Raw genomic sequence first — 20020 nt, 5'->3', positions numbered from 1 at the left:
ACAGTTAATTGGACACCTAGATGTCCCCCTGATAGATTCTAGCCAAGACAAACCCAGGAGACTCTTTCCAGTTAAGAATACCCCTGACTTTGCTTCTGTCATGGAAAGGTTGGGCCAGAGAGAAAAAGAGATCAGCTGTTTAGAAAGATCTTGATGTGATTCATCAAAGAAATAATGCCAGGTCAAGAAAATTCAGCATCAACCCACCTGGGAAAAATAGCCATATATAGAACTACTTCTAATTTAAAGCAGATTACAATTAAGATCATTAGCAAAGTACAATAAGCTATGAAAGCCTAGAAATGGAAAGCATTAGTTCCATTTGGTGAGAGGGGAGAAGGAAAAGTCCTGCTGAAGAAGAAATAATCTTAAGAATAAGCAACATTTGGGGCACCTGGGTGGCTCAGTGGGTTAAGCCGCTGCCTTCGGCTCAGGTCATGATCTCAGGGTCCTGGGATCAAGTCCCGCATCGGGCTCTTTGCTCAGCAGGGAGCCTGCTTCCCTTCCTCTCTCTCTGCCTGCCTCTCTGCCTACTTGTGATCTCTCTCTGTCAAATAAATAAATAAAATCTTAAAAAAAAAAAAAAGAATAAGCAACATTTAATGGGGCCTTAAAATAGATGTTCTCTTGACTGTCCAGGAAAAGCTCTCAGTTCTTCCCCACTGAGGATAATATTAGCTGTGGGTCTTTCATACATGACCTTCATGATGTTGAGGTATGTCCCTTCGCTATAACTTTGTTGAGGGTTTTTTAATCAAGAATAGATACTGTGGATTGTCAAATGCTTTTTCTGCATCTATTGAGAGGACCACATGGTTGTTATCCTATTATTTTTTTAAAGATACTATTTATTTGAGAGAGAGAGCACAAGCAGGGGGAGGGGCAGAGGGAGAAGCACAAGCAGACTCCCCACCGAGCACAGAGCCCAATCAGGGCTCAATCCCAGGATCCTGAGATCATGACCTGAGACAAAATCGGAAGTCAGACACTTAACCAACTGAGCCATCCAGGCACCCCCTTATTCTTTCTATTACTAATGTGGTGTATCATGTTGATTGATTTGTGAATACTGAACCACCCCTAGAGCCCAAGAATAAATCTCACTTGGAGGTTTTTCAAATAGTTAAAAAGAGTTACCCAATGACCCAGCAATTGCCCTACTAGGTATTTACACAAAGGATACAAAAACACAGATTCAAAGGGTTACATGCACTCCAATTTTTATAGCAACACAATCAACAATAGCCAAACTATGGAAACAGCCCAGATGTCCACTGACTAATGAATGGATAAAGATGATGTGGTGTGTATACACAGTGGAATATTACACTTAGCCATCAAAGAGAATGAAATCTTGCCATCTGGAACAACTTGGATGGAGGTAGAGTGTATTATGCTAAGTGAAATAAGTCACTCAAAGGAAGACAAATACCATGACTTCACTCATATGTGGAATTTAAGAAACACAACAGATCAACATATTGGATGGGGGAAAAAGAGAGATAGGGAAACAAACCATAGAGACTTTTTTAAAAGATTATATTTAGTTATTTGAGAGAAATAGAGTGTGCATGAGAAGTGGAAAAGGAGAAAGAGAGGCAGAGAATCTCCACTTGATCTTAGCCCAAAGGCTGAGAAGTGTATGAGGCAGAGAATCTCAAGTTGAGCTTGATCACATGACCCCAAGACTATGACTTGAGCCAAAACCAAGAGCTGGACACTCAACTGATTGAGCCACCCAGGCACCCCAACCATAAGAAACTCTTAAAGATATAATAAACCACGGGTTGATGGAAGGAGGTGGGTAGGGGATTAGCTAGATGGGTGGTGGGCATTAAGGAAGGCACTTGTTATGATGAGCACTGGGTGTTGTATGTAAGTGATGAACCACGGAATTCTACTCTTAAAACCAATACTGCACTGTACTGTTAACCAACTAGAATTTAAATAAAAAATTGAAAAAGAAAAAAACTAAGGATCTCTTGAAACCTCCCTAACTAATGGCAATTGGGCAATATCTATCAAAATTTCAAAGGCACACATTCTCTTTGAAAAAGTCATGTCACTTCTGGAAATTTATATTACATATATACTTGCATATATGCAAAATAACGGACATAACACATTCACTCACTACATTAATGTTTGTGATAGCAAAAGACTGAAAGTAACCCATATGTTCACAAATACGTTCACAGACTGATGAAATAAATTACAATACATCCTTAAAACAGAATATACTTTGCAGCTTCACAAAGGAATGAAGACGCTCTATTATCCTGACATGGAAAGATCTTGTACATACACCGTGGAAAAAAAGACAAGTGCAGAATGTACATCATGCACCTTTCAAATCAAAAAGAACAATGAGAATATACATTCATCTATATTGCATATTCAAGAAGAAATTCTGGAAGAATACATTAAAGAAAAAATAAAAATATAGTAACCTAAAGGTTTGAAGAAGGCATAAGAGTAGTATAGAAAATGAATGCATTTGGGATAGCAGGGATGAAAGAGAGATTTGTTTCATTGCTTCTTACCATTTAGTTTTATTCAAGTCAATTTTCAAGGTACAGTGTATTCCTATCACCCCAAGAGTTCTCTTTTTTTAAAATTACATATAATATATTATTTGTTTCAGGGGTACAAACCTGCGATTCATCAGTGTTGCACAATTCACAGAACTCACCATAGCACATACCCTCCCCAATATCCATCACCCAACTACCCCATCCCCTCCACTGTAGCAACCCTTAATTTGTTTCCTAAGGTTAAGAGTCTCTATAGTTTGTCACCCTCTCTGGTTTGATCTTGTTTCATTTTTCCCTCCCTTCCCCTATGATCCTCTGTCTTGTTTCTCAAATTCCTCTTATCAGTGAGATCAAATGATAATTGTCTTTCTCTGACTTATTTCACTTAGCTAATACCCTCTAGTTCCATCCACGTCATTACAAATGGCAAGATTTCGTTTTTGATGGCTGTGTGTGTGTGTGTGTGTGTGCGCACGCACGTGCATCACATCTTCTTTATCCATTCATCTGTCAATGGACATCTAGGTTCTTTCCAAAGTTTGGCTATTGTGGATATTGCTGCTATAAACATTCAGGTGCACATGCCCCTTTGGATCACTACATTTGTATCTTTGGGGTAATACCCAGAAGTGCAATTCCTGGGTCATAGGGTAGCTCTATTATCAACCTTTTGAAGAACCTCCATAATGTTTTCCATAGTGGCTGCACCAGCTTGCATTCCCACCAACAGTGGAGGAGGGTTCCCCTCTCTCCGCATCCTTGCTGACATCTGTTGTTTCCTGACTTATTAATTTTACCCATACTGACTGATGTGAGGTGTTGTATCATTGAGGTTTTTTTTTTTTAATAAACATATATTTTTATCCCCAGGGGTACAGGTCCGTGAATCGTCAGGTTACACATTTCACAGCACTCACCAAAGCACATACCCTCCCCAATGTCCATAACTCCACCCCCCTTCTCTCAATCCCCCTCCCCCCAGCAACCCTCAGTTTGTTTTGTGAGATTAAGAGTCACTTCCCTGATGCCAAGTGATTGTGAGCACTTTTTCATATGTCTATTGGCCATTTGGATGTCTTCTTTGCAGAAATGTCTGTGCATGTCTTCTGCCCAATTCTTGACTGGATTATTTTTTCTTTGGGTGTTGAGTTTGATAATTTCTTTATTGGTTTTGTATACTAGCCCTTTATCTGATATGTCATTTGCAAATATCTTCTCCCATTCTGCCGGTTGTCTTCAGTTTTGTCGACTGCTTCTTTTGCTGTGCAAAAGTTTTTTTATCTTGATGAAGTCCCAAGAGTTCATTTTTGCCCTTGTTTCCCTTGCCTTTGTTGATGTGTCTAGGAAGAAGTGGTTGCAGCTGAGGTCGAAAATGTTGCTACCTGTATTCTCCTCAAGGATTTTGATGGATTCCTGTCTCACATTGAGGTCTTTCATCCATTTTGAGTCTATTTTGTGTGTGGTATAAGGAAATGGTCCAGTTTCAATATTCTGCATGTGGCTGTCCATTTTCCCCAACACCATTTGTTGAAAAGATTATCTTTTTTTAAAAAAAGATTTTATTTATTTATTTGATAGACAGAGATCACAAGCAGGCAGAGAGACAGGCAGAGAGAGAGAGAGAGAGAAGGAAGCAGGCTCCCCGCCGAGCAGAGGGCCGGACGTAGGGCTCGATCCCAGGACCCTGTGACCATGACCTGAGCTGAAGACAGAGGCTTTAACCCACTGAGCCACCCAGGCACCCCGAGATTATCTTTTTTTGATTGGATGTTCTTTCCTGCTTTGTCAAAGATTAGTTGAGCATAGAGTTCAGGGCTTCTACTTCTGCGCTCTCTATTCTGTTCCACCGATCTATGTGTCTGTTTTTGTACTATGGTACCATACTTTCTTGATGATTACAGCATTGTGATAGAGCTTGAAGTCTGGAATTGTGACACTGCCAGCTCTGGTTTTCTTTTTCAACATTCCTCTGGCTATTTAGGGCCTCTTCTGGTTCCACATAAATTTTAGGATTTTGCTCCATTTCTTTGAAAAAAGTTGATATTTTTATAGCGATTGCATTAAATGTGTAGATTGCTATAGATAGCATAGATATTTTCATAATATTTGTTCTTCCAATCCATGACCATGGAACGTTTTTCCATTTCTTTGTGTCTTCCTCAATTTCTTTCATGAGTATGCTACAGTTTTCTGAGTATAGATTCTTTGCCTCTTTGGTAAGATTTATTCCGAGGGATATTATGGCTTTGGGTGTAATTGTAAATGGGATCAACTTCTTAATTTCTCTTCCTTCTGTCTCATTGTTGGTGTATAGAAATGTAATTGATTTCTGTGCATTGATTTTATATCCTGACACTTTACTGAATTCCTATATGAATTCTAGCAGTTTGGGGGTGGAGTCTTTGGGGTTTTTCTTATAAAGTATATCATCTGCAAAAAGTGAGAGTTTGACTTCCTCTGTGCCAATTCAGATACCTTTTCTTTCTCTTTGTTGTCTGATTGCTAAGGCTAGGACTTCTAGTACTATGTTGAATAGCAGTGGCAATCGTGGACATCCCTGCTGTGTTCCTGACCTTAGGGGAAAAGTTCTCAGTTTTCTCCCATTGAGAATGATATTTGCTGTGGGTTTTTCATAGATAGCTTTTACGATATTGAGGTATGTACCCTCTATCCCTACACTGTGAAGAGTTTTAATCAAGAAAGGATGCTACACTTTGTCAAATGCGTTTTCTGCACCTACTGAGATTATCATATGGTTCTTGTTCTTTTCTTTATTAATGTACTGTATCACATTGATTTATTGGCAGATGTTGAACCAACCTTGCAGCCCTGGAATAAATCCCACTTGGTCGTGGTAAATAATCCTTGTAATGTATTGTTGGATCCTACTGGCTAGTATTTTGGTGAGAATTTTCACATTGGTGTTCAGCAAGGATATTGGTCTGTAATTCTCTTTTTTGATGGGGTCTTTGTCTGGTTTGGGGATCAAAGTAATGCTGGCCTCATAAAATGAGTTTGATAGTTTTTCTTACATTTCTATTTTCTGGAACAGTTTCAGGAGAATAGGTATATTCTTCTTTAAATGTTTGGTAGAATTCCCCTTGGAATCCATCTGGTCCTGGGCTCTTGTTTGTTGGGAGATTTTTGATGACTGCTCCAATCTCCTTACTGGTTATGGGTCTGTTCAGGTTTGCTATTTCTTCATGGTTCAGTTTTGGTAGTTTATATGTCTCTAGGAATGCCTCCATTTCTTCCAGATTGTCTAATTTGCTGGCATATAGTTGCTCATAATATTTTCTCATAATTATATTTCTTTGGTGTTGGTTGTGATCTCGCCTCTTTCTTTTTTTTTTTTTTAAAGATTTTATTTATTTATTTGACAGACAGAGATCACAAGTAGGCAGAGAGGCAGGCAGAGAGAGAGGGGGAAGCAGGCTCCCCACTGAGCAGAGAGCCCAATGTGGGGCTCGATCCCAGGACCTTGAGATCATAACCTGAACCGAAGGCAGAGGCTTAACCCATGAGCCACCCAGGTGCCCCAGGGGGTTTATCTTATTAATTCTTTCAAAGAAAGAAGCAGCTCCTAGTTTCCTTGACCTATTCTACTGACTGTTCTTTAGGTTTCTATTTTATTGATTTCTGCTCTAATCTTTATTATTTCTCTTCTCCTGCTGGGTTTAGGCTTTCTTTGCTGTTCTTTCTCTAGCTCCTTTACATGTAGGCTTAGGTTGTGTACTTGAGACCTTTCTTGTTTGAGAAAGGCTTGTGTTGCTATATACTTTCCTCTTAGGACTGCCTGTGTTGCATTCCAAAGATTTTGAACAGTTGTGTTTTCATTTTCATTTGTTTCCATGAATTTTTTAAAATTTTTCTTTAATTTTCTGGTGGACCCATTCATTCTTTAGTAGGCTGCTGTTTAGCCTCCTTTGACTTCTTTCCAACTTTCCTTTTGTGATTGAGTTCCAGTTTCAAAGCACTGTGGTCTGGAAATATGCAGGGAATGATCCCAATCTTTTGGTACTGGTTGAGAACTGATTTGTGACCCAGGATGTGATCTATTCTGGAGAATGTTCCATGTGCACTAGAGAAGAATGTGTATTCTGTTGCTTCAGGATGGAATGTTCTGAATATATCTGTGAAGTCCATTTGGTATAGTGTGTCATTCAAAGCCTTTATTTCTTTGTTGATCTTTTGCTTACATGATCAGTTCATTTCAATGAGGGGCATCTTAAAGTCCCCTACTATTTTTGTATTATTGTCAATGTGTTTCTTTGATTTTGTTATTATTTGGTTTATATAATTAGCTGCTCCCATTTTAGGAGCATAGATATTGTTAGATCTTCTTGTTGGATAGACCCTTTAAGTATGATATAGTGTCCTTCCTCATCCCTTATTACAGTCTTTGGTTTAAAATTTAATTTGTCTGATATAAGGATTGCCACCCAGCTTTCTTTTGCTGTCCATTAGCATGGTAAATGGTTTTCCACCCCCTCACTTTAAATCTGGAGGTGTCTTGGGTCTAAAATGAGTCTCTTGCAGATAGCATATCAATGGGTCTTTTTTTAAAAAATTTTATTTATTTATTTGACAGACAGAGATCACAAGTAAGCAGAGAGGCAGGCAGGGCGGGGGGTGGAGGAGGCAGGCTCCCTGCCAAGCAGAGAGCCCGATGTGGGGCTCGATCCCAGGACCCTGGGATCATGACCTGAGCCAAAGGCAGAGGCTTTAACCCACTGAGCCACCCAGGAGCCCCTCAATGTGTCTTGTTTTTTTATCCAATCTGATACTTTGTGTCTTTTGATTGGGGTATTTAGCCCATTTACATTCAGGGTAACTACTGAAAGTATGAATTTAGTGCCATTGTATTGCCTATAAGGTCACTGTTACTGTACAGTGTCTCTGTTCTTTCTGGTCTATGTTACTTTTAGGCTCTCTCTTTGCTTAGAGGACCCCTCTTGGTATTTCCTTTAGGGCTAGTTTGGTGTTTGCAAATTCTTTTAGTTTTTGTTTGTCCTGGAAGCTTTTATCTTTCCCTCTATTTTCAATGACAGCCTAGCTGGATATACTACTCTTGGCTGCATATTTTTCTCATTTAGTGCTCTGAATATATCATGCCAGTCCTTTCTGGTCTGCCAGGCCTCTGTGAATAGGTCTGCTGCCAATCTAATGTTTCTACCATTGTAGGTTATTGACCTCTTGTCTGGAGCTGCTTTCAGGATTTTCTCATTGTCTCTGAGACTTGTAAGTTTTACTATTAGATGATGGGGTATTGACCTATTTTTATTGATTTTTAGGGGAAATTCTCTGTGCCTCCTGGATTTTGATGCTTGTTTCTGTGCCCAAACTGGGGATGTTCTCCACCATAATTTGCTCCAATATACCTTTTGATCCTTTCTCTCTTTCTTCTGCTTCTGGGATCCCAATTATTCTAATATTGTTTCACCTTATGGTACCACTTATCTCTTGAATTCTCCCCAAGTGGTCCAGTAATTATCTCTCTTTTTCCTCATCTTCTTTATTCTCCATCAATGGGTCTTCTATATCAATAATTCTCTCTTTGTTATCCTCGTTTATCCTAGCAGTTAGACTCTACTTTTTACTGTACTTCATTAATACCTTTTTTGATTTGAATTAGATTTTAGTTCTTTTATTTCTCCAGAGAGGGATTTTCTAGTATTTATGCTTTTTTCAAGCCCAGCTCACATCTTTATAATCATCATTCTGAACTCTAGTTCCAACATCTTATTAATGTCTGTGTTGATTAGGTACCTGGCAGTCAGTACTGCCTCTTGTTCCTTTTTTTGAGGTGAGTTTTTCCATTCTGTCATTTCGTCCAGAGAAGAATAGGTGAATGAGAGAACAAAATGCTAAAAGGGTAAGAACAACCCCAGGAAAATATTTGGAGACCCAAAACTGGGGGGAAAGAAAGAAAGAAAGAAAGAAAGAAAGAAAGAAAGAAAGAAAAAAAAGGAATATGATCAAGTTGGTGAACAGAACAGAGCCACACATTAAATTTTGGGTGTATTGTAGTCAGTTAAAAGAAACTGCCTCCCAAAATTTTAAAGAAAGAAAAACTTTTATATATACACAAAAATAAGGGTAAATATTGAAAGGATGGAATATGACTGTAAAGATAAGAATTTTAAATATTTTTTAAAAGGAATTGATAAGAAGTTGGCTGATAAAATAAAATAATTAATTTTTTAAAAAAGGAGAGAATGTGATTAGGTGGGAGACTAGAACAAAACCATACACTAGAATTAGGGTATATTTTGGTCTATTAGAAGAAACTGTATCCCAAAATTTTAAGGAAAGAAAAATTTATGTATATACAAAAAATAACATTAAATAAAATGAATAGAATATGACTATAAAAATGAAAATTTTAAAAGACTTAAAAATGAATTGATAAGATGTTGGTTGCAAAAGGAAAGAAGAAAATTTTAAAAAATAGGAAAAGAAAAAAATAAAGAAAATTTTAAAAATTAACTTTGAAAGACTCAAGAATCATGGAGAAAAAGCCACGAATTCTATATGCTGTATTTCCCTAGCACTGGATTTTTACAGTTCTCACTGATCAGTAAATTTGGCCTTGGCTGGATGTTCTTGCTGATCTTCTGGGGAAGGGGCCTGTTGCAATGATTCTCAAATGTCTTTGCCAGAGGTGGACTTGCACAGCCCTTGCCAGGGGCCAGGCTAAGTAATCTGCTTGGGTTTGTGCTTGGTAGCTTTTGTTCCTTGAAAGCTTTCTGTAGAGCTTTGGAGGATGGGAATGAAAATAGTGGCCCTCCAATCTCTGGGCCAGAGGAGCCAAAAGCTTGGGGCCCCACTCCTCACTGTACCCTGAGAGAAAAGTAGTCAATCACTCCTGTCTCCCTGGTCTCCTGTACACTCTGTGCTCAACCAGCTTGTAACTGAATGTTTCTATCTCTGACACATGACCCTATTTGAAATTTCCAAACCCAGTAGATTCCTGTAGTGCGCTGCCATGCCACTCCTCCCAGGGGAAGAAGAGGCGTCTCCCTGGATCTGCTGCTCACAGGGTCTCTGCTCGAAGAGCAGTGGTCAGACTGTACCTCAGATCAGAGTTTATGACAACCCTGAATTCAAAGCCCACTCCTTCACTCCGCCTTTACAGCCAGCTTCCCTGCTCTAACACTTGGGTGCTCTGCCACCCTCAGGCACCCCTTGTCTTTCCCGAGGGTCCTGAGACCACAGTGTCCCAGTGAGGGTTCCTACCCCCCACTCAGCCACTGGAGCGACGTCCCTCCACAGAGCAAGTTCTGATTTGGGGCTCCGCTGCTCTATTACATGCTGGGAGCCAGCTGATGGAGGCTCCCTCCCCTACCCCTGCACTCTACCTTCCTGAATATCGCCTCGCATTCACTTCTTTGCACGTTCTACCTCCCAGAAAGTGGTTGCTTTTTTGTTCAGAGGATTGCTGCTATTCTTTTCTTTGATCTCCTGTTGAGTTTGTAGGTTTTCAGAATGGTTTGATAATTATCTAGCTGAATTCTTGGGACCAGATGAAATTTAGGTGTCCTACTCTTCTGTCGTCTTGCTTCGCCTTCTCCTCCCTCCCCGAGAGTTGTCCTAAAGTCCTGTATAGTCAACCCCTTCCCCTCCAACTCCCAGTCTTTCACAACCTCTGATTTTTGTGCCTCACAAGCATTCAGAATTGTGTTTTTAGCTTTATTGCTGTGTAGTGATGTCTCACTGTGGTTTTAATTTGCATTTCTCTGATAACTAAAGATGTTCACCATTTGCTATTGTGTTTATTTACCATCTGTAGTGTTTCTTCTTTGATGAAATGCCTATACAAATCTTTTGCTCATGTTTATTCATTTGTTTTATTATTGAGTTGTGAAAATTGTTTATAGATTCTGGATAGAAGTCCTTTGTCAGACATGTGTTTTGAAATATTTTTCTCCCAGTCTGTGATTTGTCTTTTCATTTGCTTAACAGTGTCTTTCAAGGAAGTGTTTAACTTTGATGAATTTTTACTTATGTAAAAAAAAAAAATCTTATGTTCACACTACATAAATACATTATCTCTTCTAGAATTATATTTAAAAACTATCTTTAAAGATAAAAAAGAAAAAAGTGAGAGTGGTTAACAGCCTAAGAGCACATTTTACTAAAATAAATACCTAAATATTTAAGTGAAAATGAAAAAGAAAAAATAAGTTGGACCTTGAAACACTGAAAGAGGAGCGCCTGGGTGGCTCAGTCGGTTGAACATCCAGCTCTTGATTTTGACTCAGGTCGTGATCTCAGGGTTGTAAAATTAAGCCTCAAGTTGGGCTCTAGGATCAGTGGGAGATTCTCTCTCCCACTCCCTCTGCTCTCACTCCATTCATGCTCGGTTTCTTTCCTGCTCTCTCAAATAAATAAATATTTAAAATGAAAACTGAAAGAATTACAACAGGAAGAAGAAAAGGCACTTTAAGTAAAAAGAACACTGTGTACAATGCAAAATGGTAGGAAAGTACTGTGTGTGTGCTAGGGAAAGTGTTTGATAAGGTTGGAGCAAATGGTGAGAGGAAATAATGGAAAAGGAGGTTGGAATCAGGTTAAGTAAGGATGGCCTTGAATGTCATATTAAGGCGTTTTGTTTATAACATGCAGAAAAATGGAATTCATCAAAAATTTTTAAGTAGGAAAGGGACATGAGTGAGAAAGTGCTTGAGATGCTTATTCTTCTGGAGGTAAAAAGAAGAGACTGGAAGGAGGACTTAGGGAAATCAAGGAGGAAACTCTTAATAATCCCAATGAGAAGCCACAAGACTACTACAAAGACAGAGAGCTGTGTGAATATGAAGGAGAGGATGAATGTCAGAGACAAAATGAGCTCCCAGGAGACTAAATCTAGCAGGAGCAGGGAGAGACTGTAAGCATGAACCCAGGCCTATTGCTAACCAAAGGTAGGGACTCTGGAAAGGGACAGGATGCACAGAGAACTATGTAATATTGCCCCCAGTGGAAGTAAGAAAAAAGCTGTGAAGTTGTGGAATGGTAACAGAGAAAAATACTTTTTAAATTAACATAAAATGTATTATTTGTTTTAGGGGTACAGTTTTGTGAATCATCAGTCTTACACAATTCACAGCACTTACTATAGCACATACCCTCCCCAATGTCTACCACCCAGCCACCCCATTCCTCCCTCCTCCCTCCACTCCAGCAACCCTCAGTTTGTTTTCTGAGATTAAGAGTTTTTTATGGTTTTTCTCCCTTTATGGTTTCTTGTTTCATTTTTCCCTCCCTTCCCTTATGATCCTGTCTTGCTTCTCAAATTACACATATCAGTAAGATCATATAATTGTCTTTTTCTGATTGACTTATTTCACTTAGCATAATACCCTCTAGTATATCCACATCCTTGCAAATGGCAAGATTTTATTTTTTGATGGCTGCATAATATTCCAGTGTGTGCTCGCACATACACATGTATATGTGTGTGTATGTATGTATGTATACACCATATAACCACATGGATAAAGAAGATGTGATATACATATATATATATATTTTTATATATGTATAAATTTACATCTTTAAACTTTTTTTTATTTTTTTTAAATTTTATTTATTTATTTGACAGGCAGAGATCACAAGTAGGCAGAGAGGCAGGCAGAGAGAGAGGAGGAAGCAGGCTCCCTGCCGAGCAGAGAGCCTGACGCGGGGCTCAATCCCAGGACCCTGGGATCATGACCTGAGCTGAAGACAGAGGCACCCAGGTGCCCCCCCCAAATTTACATCTTTAAAATCAATTTTTAAAATTATGTTATGTTTTGAGGGAGTTTCTTTGTGGTGATGAAATAGTTTGGTAGCCTGATTGTGGTGTACGAATGTGGTGTACGAATCTACACATGGGAAAAAGTTACATATACTCCCCTCCCTCAGGAAAAATTACATATAAAAATATAGTAAAAGCTACCTGGCTCTGTCGCGCAATGGATAGCGCATTGGACTTCTAAAAATATAGTAAAAGCTGACTCAGGCCTGCACTTGAGTTAGTAATAGTAAACCAGTATCTATTTCCTAGCTTTAACAATATACTATGGTTATGTAAGATATTATCACTGGGGGAAACTAGATGGAAGCCACATGATAACTGTACTGTTTTCCAATAGCTCCCTGAATCTGCTTCATGCTCCAAAACAAGTACTGTCAGGTTGACAGAAGACAGATTGATTCGTGCAAAATTCAGAATGGAGGTTATATCCAGAGCTGCAGTGACCAATATAATAGCAACCTAAATCTAAATGAAATTTAAAACAGTCTCTCATTTGCTCTGGTCACATTTCAAGTGCTCAACAGCCCATGTAGTTAGTGGCTACCATATGAGTAGGGGTACAGAACATTTCTTTCTTTTTTTTTATATTTTATTTATTTATCTGACAGAGAGAGATCACAAGTAGGCAGAGAGGCAGGCAGAGAGAGAGGGGAAAGCAGGCTCCCTGCTGAGCAGAGAGCCTGATGCAGGACTCGATCCCAGGACCCTGAGATCATGACCTGAACCGAAGGCAGAGGCTTAACCCACTGAGCCTCCCAGGTGCCCAGACATTTTTATCCTTATAGTAACTTCAATTAGACAGTGCTGCTTGAGGAAGAAGAGGGAATGAAATATATAGTGGTAATGAGCTATTTCTTAACCTAGAAAGAGGCCACAGATGTTTTATAGTCTTCCTTTAAATTTTTATATGTATTTTTTACACTCTTCTGGAATCCATAATACAGCAATACAAAATATAAATATTGATTTTTGCAGATAACATGATGGCATACCTAGACAATTCAAGTGACTCAATTTAAGTTTCTTACAAAGAATAAATAAACAAAATTGTACAATATGAAAAAAATCTACAAAGGCAACTTGATTTTATATTAATGGAGCAATATGAAAAAAGGATTTCAATCTTAATCATGATCTGAAAAAGTATGAAATTAATTTTACCTGAGATTTAAGAGATTTAAAGAAAATTATGAAAATCCTACTGGAATTCTAGAAGGTGATATATTAAAAAAAGGGAAAGAGCATTCCTTACACAGTCTGAACTATGTTCAACCACAATAACATTCTCTCAGCTCTCTTCCATCACTCTTCCGTAGTGCTAACCTGATCCTTACCCAGGTTAAACCCAACTCTCACACTAATGTGCACTTCTAAATAAACAGTTTAAGGTGTTTAGAGTAAAACAAACTGTACTGACAATCTCACCTTATATTACCATAATACTCAAATGAGTTTTCAGCCCAGGTCAGCAATCTATTTTCTGAATCTAGTTCACCTCTCCCTCTCCATGGTAACTATTTCGCTTGTCCTCTTCCATCTTCAACCTCCAGCACCATTCTGCACTCTCAGCAAAAGGCCTTACCTTCTCTAAGAGAATAAAAGCCATGAGAGAACTTCAACTTTCCACTACCGAATCTAAATGTTTACCTATATCTGTGTCCATTTACTCGGCCTTTTCTCAGTTACAATGGAAGGAGTGTTCTTGCTCTTAGAGAACGAGCTAACCTCATCATTTGTGCTTAGGTTCCTTTCCTTGGATATGCAAGAATGTGGCTCCTAAAATTTTTCCTTCTCTGTCTACATTATCATTTTTTCATATCTCCTGGAGTATTACCATCAGTACACAAGCATGCTGCAATAACTGCCATTTAAAAAAAAAAAAAATGAGGGCACCTGGGTGCTCAGTGGGTTAAGCCTCTGCCTTTGACTCAGATAATCTCAGGGTCCTGGGATCAAGGCCCACATTGGGTTCTCTGCTCAGCAGAGAGCCTGCTTTACCCTCTCTCTCTGCCAGCTTCTCTGCCTACTTGTGATATCTCTCTCTCTCTCCCTGTTAAATAAATAAATAAATAATCTTCTTAAAAATAAATAAATGAGAAGGAATAAATTAAGGAAGGATTTTATTACTTCACTTTCAACTATGTCCCTGTTTGTTTGTTTGTTTGTTTTTTAAAGATTTTTTATTTATTTATCAGAGAGAGAGAGAGGGGCAGAGAGCAAGCACAGGCAGGCAGAATGGCAGGCAGAGGCAGAGGGAGAAGCAGGCTCCCTGCTGAGCAAGGAGCCCGATGTGGGACTCCATCCCAGGACGCTGGGATCATGACCTGAGCCGAAGGCAGCTGCCCAACCAACTGAGCCACCCAGGCGTCCCAACTATGTCCCTGTTTTACCAGTCTTTTTCTTCTTCTTTTTTTTTTTTTTTAAGATTTTATTCACTTATTTGACAAAGAGAGATCACAAGTAGGCAGAGAGGCAGACAGAGGGGAAGGGGGAGGCAGGTCCCCCGCTGAGCAGAGAGCCTGATGTGGGGCCAATCCCGGGACCCCAGGACCATGACCCAAGCTGAAGGCAGAGGCCGAACCCACTGAGCCACCCAGGTGCCCCTACCAGTCTTTAAAATAAAACATCTCTCAGTTGGTTAATCATCCAACTGTTAATTTCGGCTCAGGTCATGATCTCAAGGCCATGGGATTGTGCCTTTTGTTGGGCTCTGTGCTCAGCATGGAGTCTGCTTGTCCTTCTTCCCTCTGTTCCTTCCCCCTCACATACTCTTTCTCTAAAATAAATAAATAAAATCTAAAATAAAATAAAATAAAATAAAAACAGCTCTTGGGGCGCCCTGGGTGGCGCAGTCCATTGAGCATCTGTTCAAATACTTTTCTTTCTTGTTTCACCAGTACTTGTCTCTCTGCCTTCAGATTTTCTCAGTGTCAAGTAGTCAAAGCTCATCTACTTGGGACCCCCAAAACCAGGTACTCTTGCACCCCTGTGCCCTGGCTATACCCCCATCCCCAATCAAATGATTCTTAAATTTCTATTATCTCCAGTCCTGATTTCTCTTTTGAGCTACATATTACTATATCAAATCACCTTCTTGTTGTATTTCCATCTGGAATCTAAGAAGCATCTCAGACTTAACTTCTAGAAAATAGAACCTCATTTTCCCTTATTAAATCCACTGTTCATCCTTCTTCCCCATCATGGTTAAAGGCATGACCATTAGTTCAGGACAAAAATTTAAAAGTCAATCTTGACTCTTCTTTTTTCTTGACATTCGATATTAACAAATCCAAAAGGAAGCATCATTAAGTCTATCTTTAAAATATATCTTAAATATGACCATTTCTCACCACCTTCACTAGAGCTCCCTAAGGCCCTAGATCTCAGTCACTATCAATGACTAACGGCATTAGCCTTCTCACTTGTAACTTTCTGATTCCACTCTTGCTCTTGCTCTCAATAGTCTCTTCTTCACAGCCAGAGTGACTTTAAAAAAACAACACATGTTCTAAAACTCAAAAACTGTTACTTAGAACAGAAATGGGATTCCAGAAATATATTCAAATATAACAAACTACAAAGAACCTAAGTTCTTTTCTGCAAGACTACTAATTTACAGAAGAATACTGATAAAACTGAAGATAGGCTCCTTACAATTTCTAGGCACTGAAATTCTCCTAAGGCTATGTCTTAAATATAATCTGCTTCTGTATATAATTCCATTATATAATTAGCTTATTGACAGATCATGTACCAGATTACGCAACAACCCCACTCAAATTTTTCCAAAGGCTTCCTATCATATTTAGAATAAAATCTCTTTGTAGAATCGTATACAATCTCTTGCCACTGAACTCCTCATCATGCTATGCTGTGTTGTGCTATATATACCCACAGCGGCCTCCCTGCTTTTTCTCAAGCACACCAAACTTACTATACCTTAGGGCCTTTAAACTTGCTATTCCCTTTGCCTGGAACACTCTCTTTCAAGATACTCACATGGCCTACTCTCACACTTAATTCAACTCTCAACTCAATACCTCCTCAGAAGTCTTTTTTAACTATTACTTCTAAAATAGTCTCCTTTTTTTCTTTTTTGGTACTAAAATAGTCTCTTATTCTTACTGCCCATCACTCTCTCTGTCAATACACTGTTTTGTGTTTATTCATAGCATATACCACTAGCTAAAATTATGTATGTTTTGTTTTTTTTTTTAAGATTTTATTTATTTATTTATTTGACAGAGAGAAATCACAAGTAGACGGAGAGGCAGGCAGAGAGAGAGAGGGAAGCAGGCTCCCTGCCGAGCAGAGAGCCCGATGCGGGACTCGATCCCAGGACCCTGAGATCATGACCTGAGCCGAAGGCAGCGGCTTAACCACTGAGCCACCCAGGCGCCCCTATATGTTTTTTATCTGTCTTCTCCAAAAAAAAATAACTTCCATAAGAGCCTCATTTTGATCTGCTTGTTCACCACTACAGTCCTAGCACCTAGATCCATGGCTCACACAGATTATGTGCTCATCAAATATATGTTATGTGTGAGAATAAACAATAACCTGTAACAGTCTAAAATTTCAAAAAGAATGATATCTGGAAAAGAAATGGGATTCCAGAAATAAATTCAAATCTAGCAAGCTATATAGAACCTAAATTCTTTACGGGCTTTGCTATGTATTAATGCAAGATCTTCACTAGAATCAATAAGATTATCTTGTAATTTTTAAGGCACCTAAATTCTCATGTGCCTATATTCTAAATACAATTTACATTTATGTATATAACTCCATTATTATATATTTAGCTCATTCAAAATCAGTATTTTAGCTTTTGTGCAAATTAATTTGCTAGATAATGAAAATCACAATCAGTACCAAGTTAAAACAAAACTAAAGGTAAAAAGGAGACATTAGAAGAACTTAACTGTAGGTTATGACAATATAAGGAGTTCTACTGACCTAATCCCCAGTAAAATTGGTGAAAATTATTTTAAAAAACCAAAGCTCCTGGAAATGGTCCTTAGGGTAAATAACACAAAGAAACATCTATTCAAGAAAAGTGAAAATTCTATGGAACTTGAACCAAAACCATTCCCTCTCTCCTCTCTTCCAGAGCAGAGAACGTGGCTCTACTCCAGACTGTTGCCACCATGGATACAGGACTCCCTTATTTCCCAGTTCCGAGCTGGAGGGCTTTCTTCCCCATAGAAGTAGGACTTCAGCATTTCTGAGGTTCTTCCAGATCTCTACCTTGGGTGTATGTTGACAATCCTGAAGTCCAAGAGCCCTTCCCGTGGCTCAGGAGACAGTGCTTCCCTGACAGGACAGACAAACTGAGACATCTCCACTTACTGCCTTGTCTCAGCTCCTAGGAGTAAGGATGTCATTCAGAAGCTACCCACAGTTCTCCGCCCAACTTTAGAGCCTTGGCTCAGAGATTTTGCTTGGGGGCAGGAGAAAGGCCATTAAAAAACAACAACAACAACAACAACAACAACAACAACAAACCACCTGCTAATCTCTTCCCACAGGAGTTTATCTTGTTTGCAACAGTAAAATTTAAACTTAAAACATTTCTCAAAAATAGGGAAGGTCTCACAAAACAAACTGAGGGTTGCTGGGGGGAGGGGATTTGGGAGAAGGGGGTGGGATTATGGACATTGGGGAGGGTATGTGCTTTGGTGAGTGCTGTGAAGTGTGTAAACCTGGTGATTCACACACCTGTACCCCTGGGGATAAAAATATATGTTTATAAAAAATAAAAAATTAATTAAAAAAAAATAGGGAAGGTTGTGGTATAGGGAGTTGAGAGGAGATTTGCTTGCAGATCTAATGAAGATAAAGCCTGGACTACGGGCTGGCCAAGTAAGAGAGAACCAGAGGAATAAGACTTCTAGAAGGCCTCTTGAGGTCAGAAATAGCCAAACTCTAGCCTCAAAAATTAGATTAGATTTATATGCCCCCGACTGGAATTTATACCCCAGGGCACTATTGTAAACAACAAAGCAATCAGCCAGCAATTAGTGGAGTTTAAAACCTGGGTGTAGTCAGGGAAAAGTATAGAAGAGAGCTCCACCAGTACAGGAGTCATTCCAGGGTGACTATAGGCAGACTGTCCCTCAGGAGCAACAGTAGAGACTTAATATTCTGTGCTGGGGAAAGGGAGAGAAGGGTCACAGAGGAACAGCCTTCACAGAAACAAATCCAGTTCAGCCCCTAAACAAATAAACAAGCAAATAACAGTAACAAAGTACTGGAAAGGAGGACCGGTATCTAAAACAGCTATATTATCTAAAATGTCCAGTCTCCAACAAAAAAAAATTATAAGGAATCAAAGAAACAGGAAAGTATGACCCATACATTTGGGGGTGGGAGAAGCAACAGAAACCGCCTGTGACAGTGACAAGATGTCAGATTTAAGAGGAAAGATTTCAGATTAGCCATTGTAAGTATGTTCACAGAACCAAAGGAGAGCTTGATTAAAGACATAAGGAAAGCATGACGACAACATCACGTCAAATAGAGAGTATCAATAAAGAAAAATAATGTTCATTCTCAAATAGAAAATATCAAAAATGAGAAAACATATTTCCAAATGGAAATTCTGGATATGAAATGTACAAAATGAAAATAGAATTGTAGTTATAGAAAGAACCTCAGACTGCAAAAAAAACCCTTGAGCCTAAAGGGCCAATGTGTGTTCTTCTCCAAATCCATCCTTCCAACTCTGTGTCTAGTGTCCTTTTTTTTTTTCCTTTTTTAAAGATTGTATTTATTTATTCAACTGAGAGAAAGTGAGAAAGCACAAGTAGTGGGAGTAGCAGACAGAGAGGGAGAAGCAGGCTCCCGGTTGAGCAGGTAAGCCTGATGCAGGGCTGGACCTCAAGATCCTGGGATCATGGCCTGAAACAAAGTCGGATGCTTAAGCAAGCCACCCAGCTGCCCCTCATGTACTTTTTTTTTAAAGCCACAACTTTCAATAATAAAATTAACTCTATCCACTAATTTAATCATAAAATCTATATGCTACTTCTTGGATGACATCCATTCTATACATAATTCATATTTCTTTTTTTAAAAAGTGATACTATAAATAACAGATTAATTCTCAAATTTAATAATAATATGAAAAATCTTACTGGTCTGACGTCACCACAGGAATTGGTAAATTGTCGAGCCAAGCCAAAATCAAGCATGTAACATTTCCTACATGTACTAGGAAAGCGACCCATGGCGAAGTTCGACTAGAAAAGCAAAGAAGGAAAATATACATATTCTTACAATACTAAATCCTAACATATATCCTTCCTATATTTTAATTCTTCTATTTAAACTCTATATAATACATATGTCTCAAACACACTATTCTAATTCATGATATTTACTGGATATTAATACATAATCTTGTTGTGTATTCTATTAATGCCTAGGAGCAGGTAACTTTGAGGAACAAAGAATTAAGTGATGGTACAAAGTTATCTACAACAACACTGACTTAAGTGGAACTCTATGTTCCTTGAAATTCTGGTCTAAGTCAACACTTTAAAGAGAGCCCAACTCTTCCTTTTTAAAATGGGAGGAACTAGGAGTGAGCAAAATTGAAGACACAGCTAAAAATTTAAATGAATTTCCTATAAGCATCATAAAGATAAATTTCATTAAGCATAAAAATTAAAATTCAATTTAA

At 38.7% G+C, this 20020-nt stretch overlaps 1 protein-coding gene across 4 annotated transcripts in view; it reads right to left on the bottom strand.

The window, feature by feature from the left end:
• TTBK2 (tau tubulin kinase 2) overlaps positions 1–20020 on the bottom strand; it is a 157972-nt gene that overhangs the window by 50655 nt on the left and 87297 nt on the right. For all 4 annotated transcript variants that reach the window (XM_082735393.1, XM_082735395.1, XM_082735394.1 and 1 more), the window contains one exon: positions 19473–19577. In XM_082735393.1, coding sequence (XP_082591519.1) covers positions 19473–19577 — 105 coding nt within the window. The remainder of the gene's footprint in view (positions 1–19472; positions 19578–20020) is intronic.

The sequence above is a fragment of the Mustela nivalis genome, assembly GCF_964662115.1.
Source record: "Mustela nivalis genome assembly, chromosome: 6".
Classification (NCBI taxonomy): domain Eukaryota; kingdom Metazoa; phylum Chordata; class Mammalia; order Carnivora; family Mustelidae; genus Mustela; species Mustela nivalis.
This window is presented reverse-complemented; position numbering and strand designations above follow the sequence as displayed.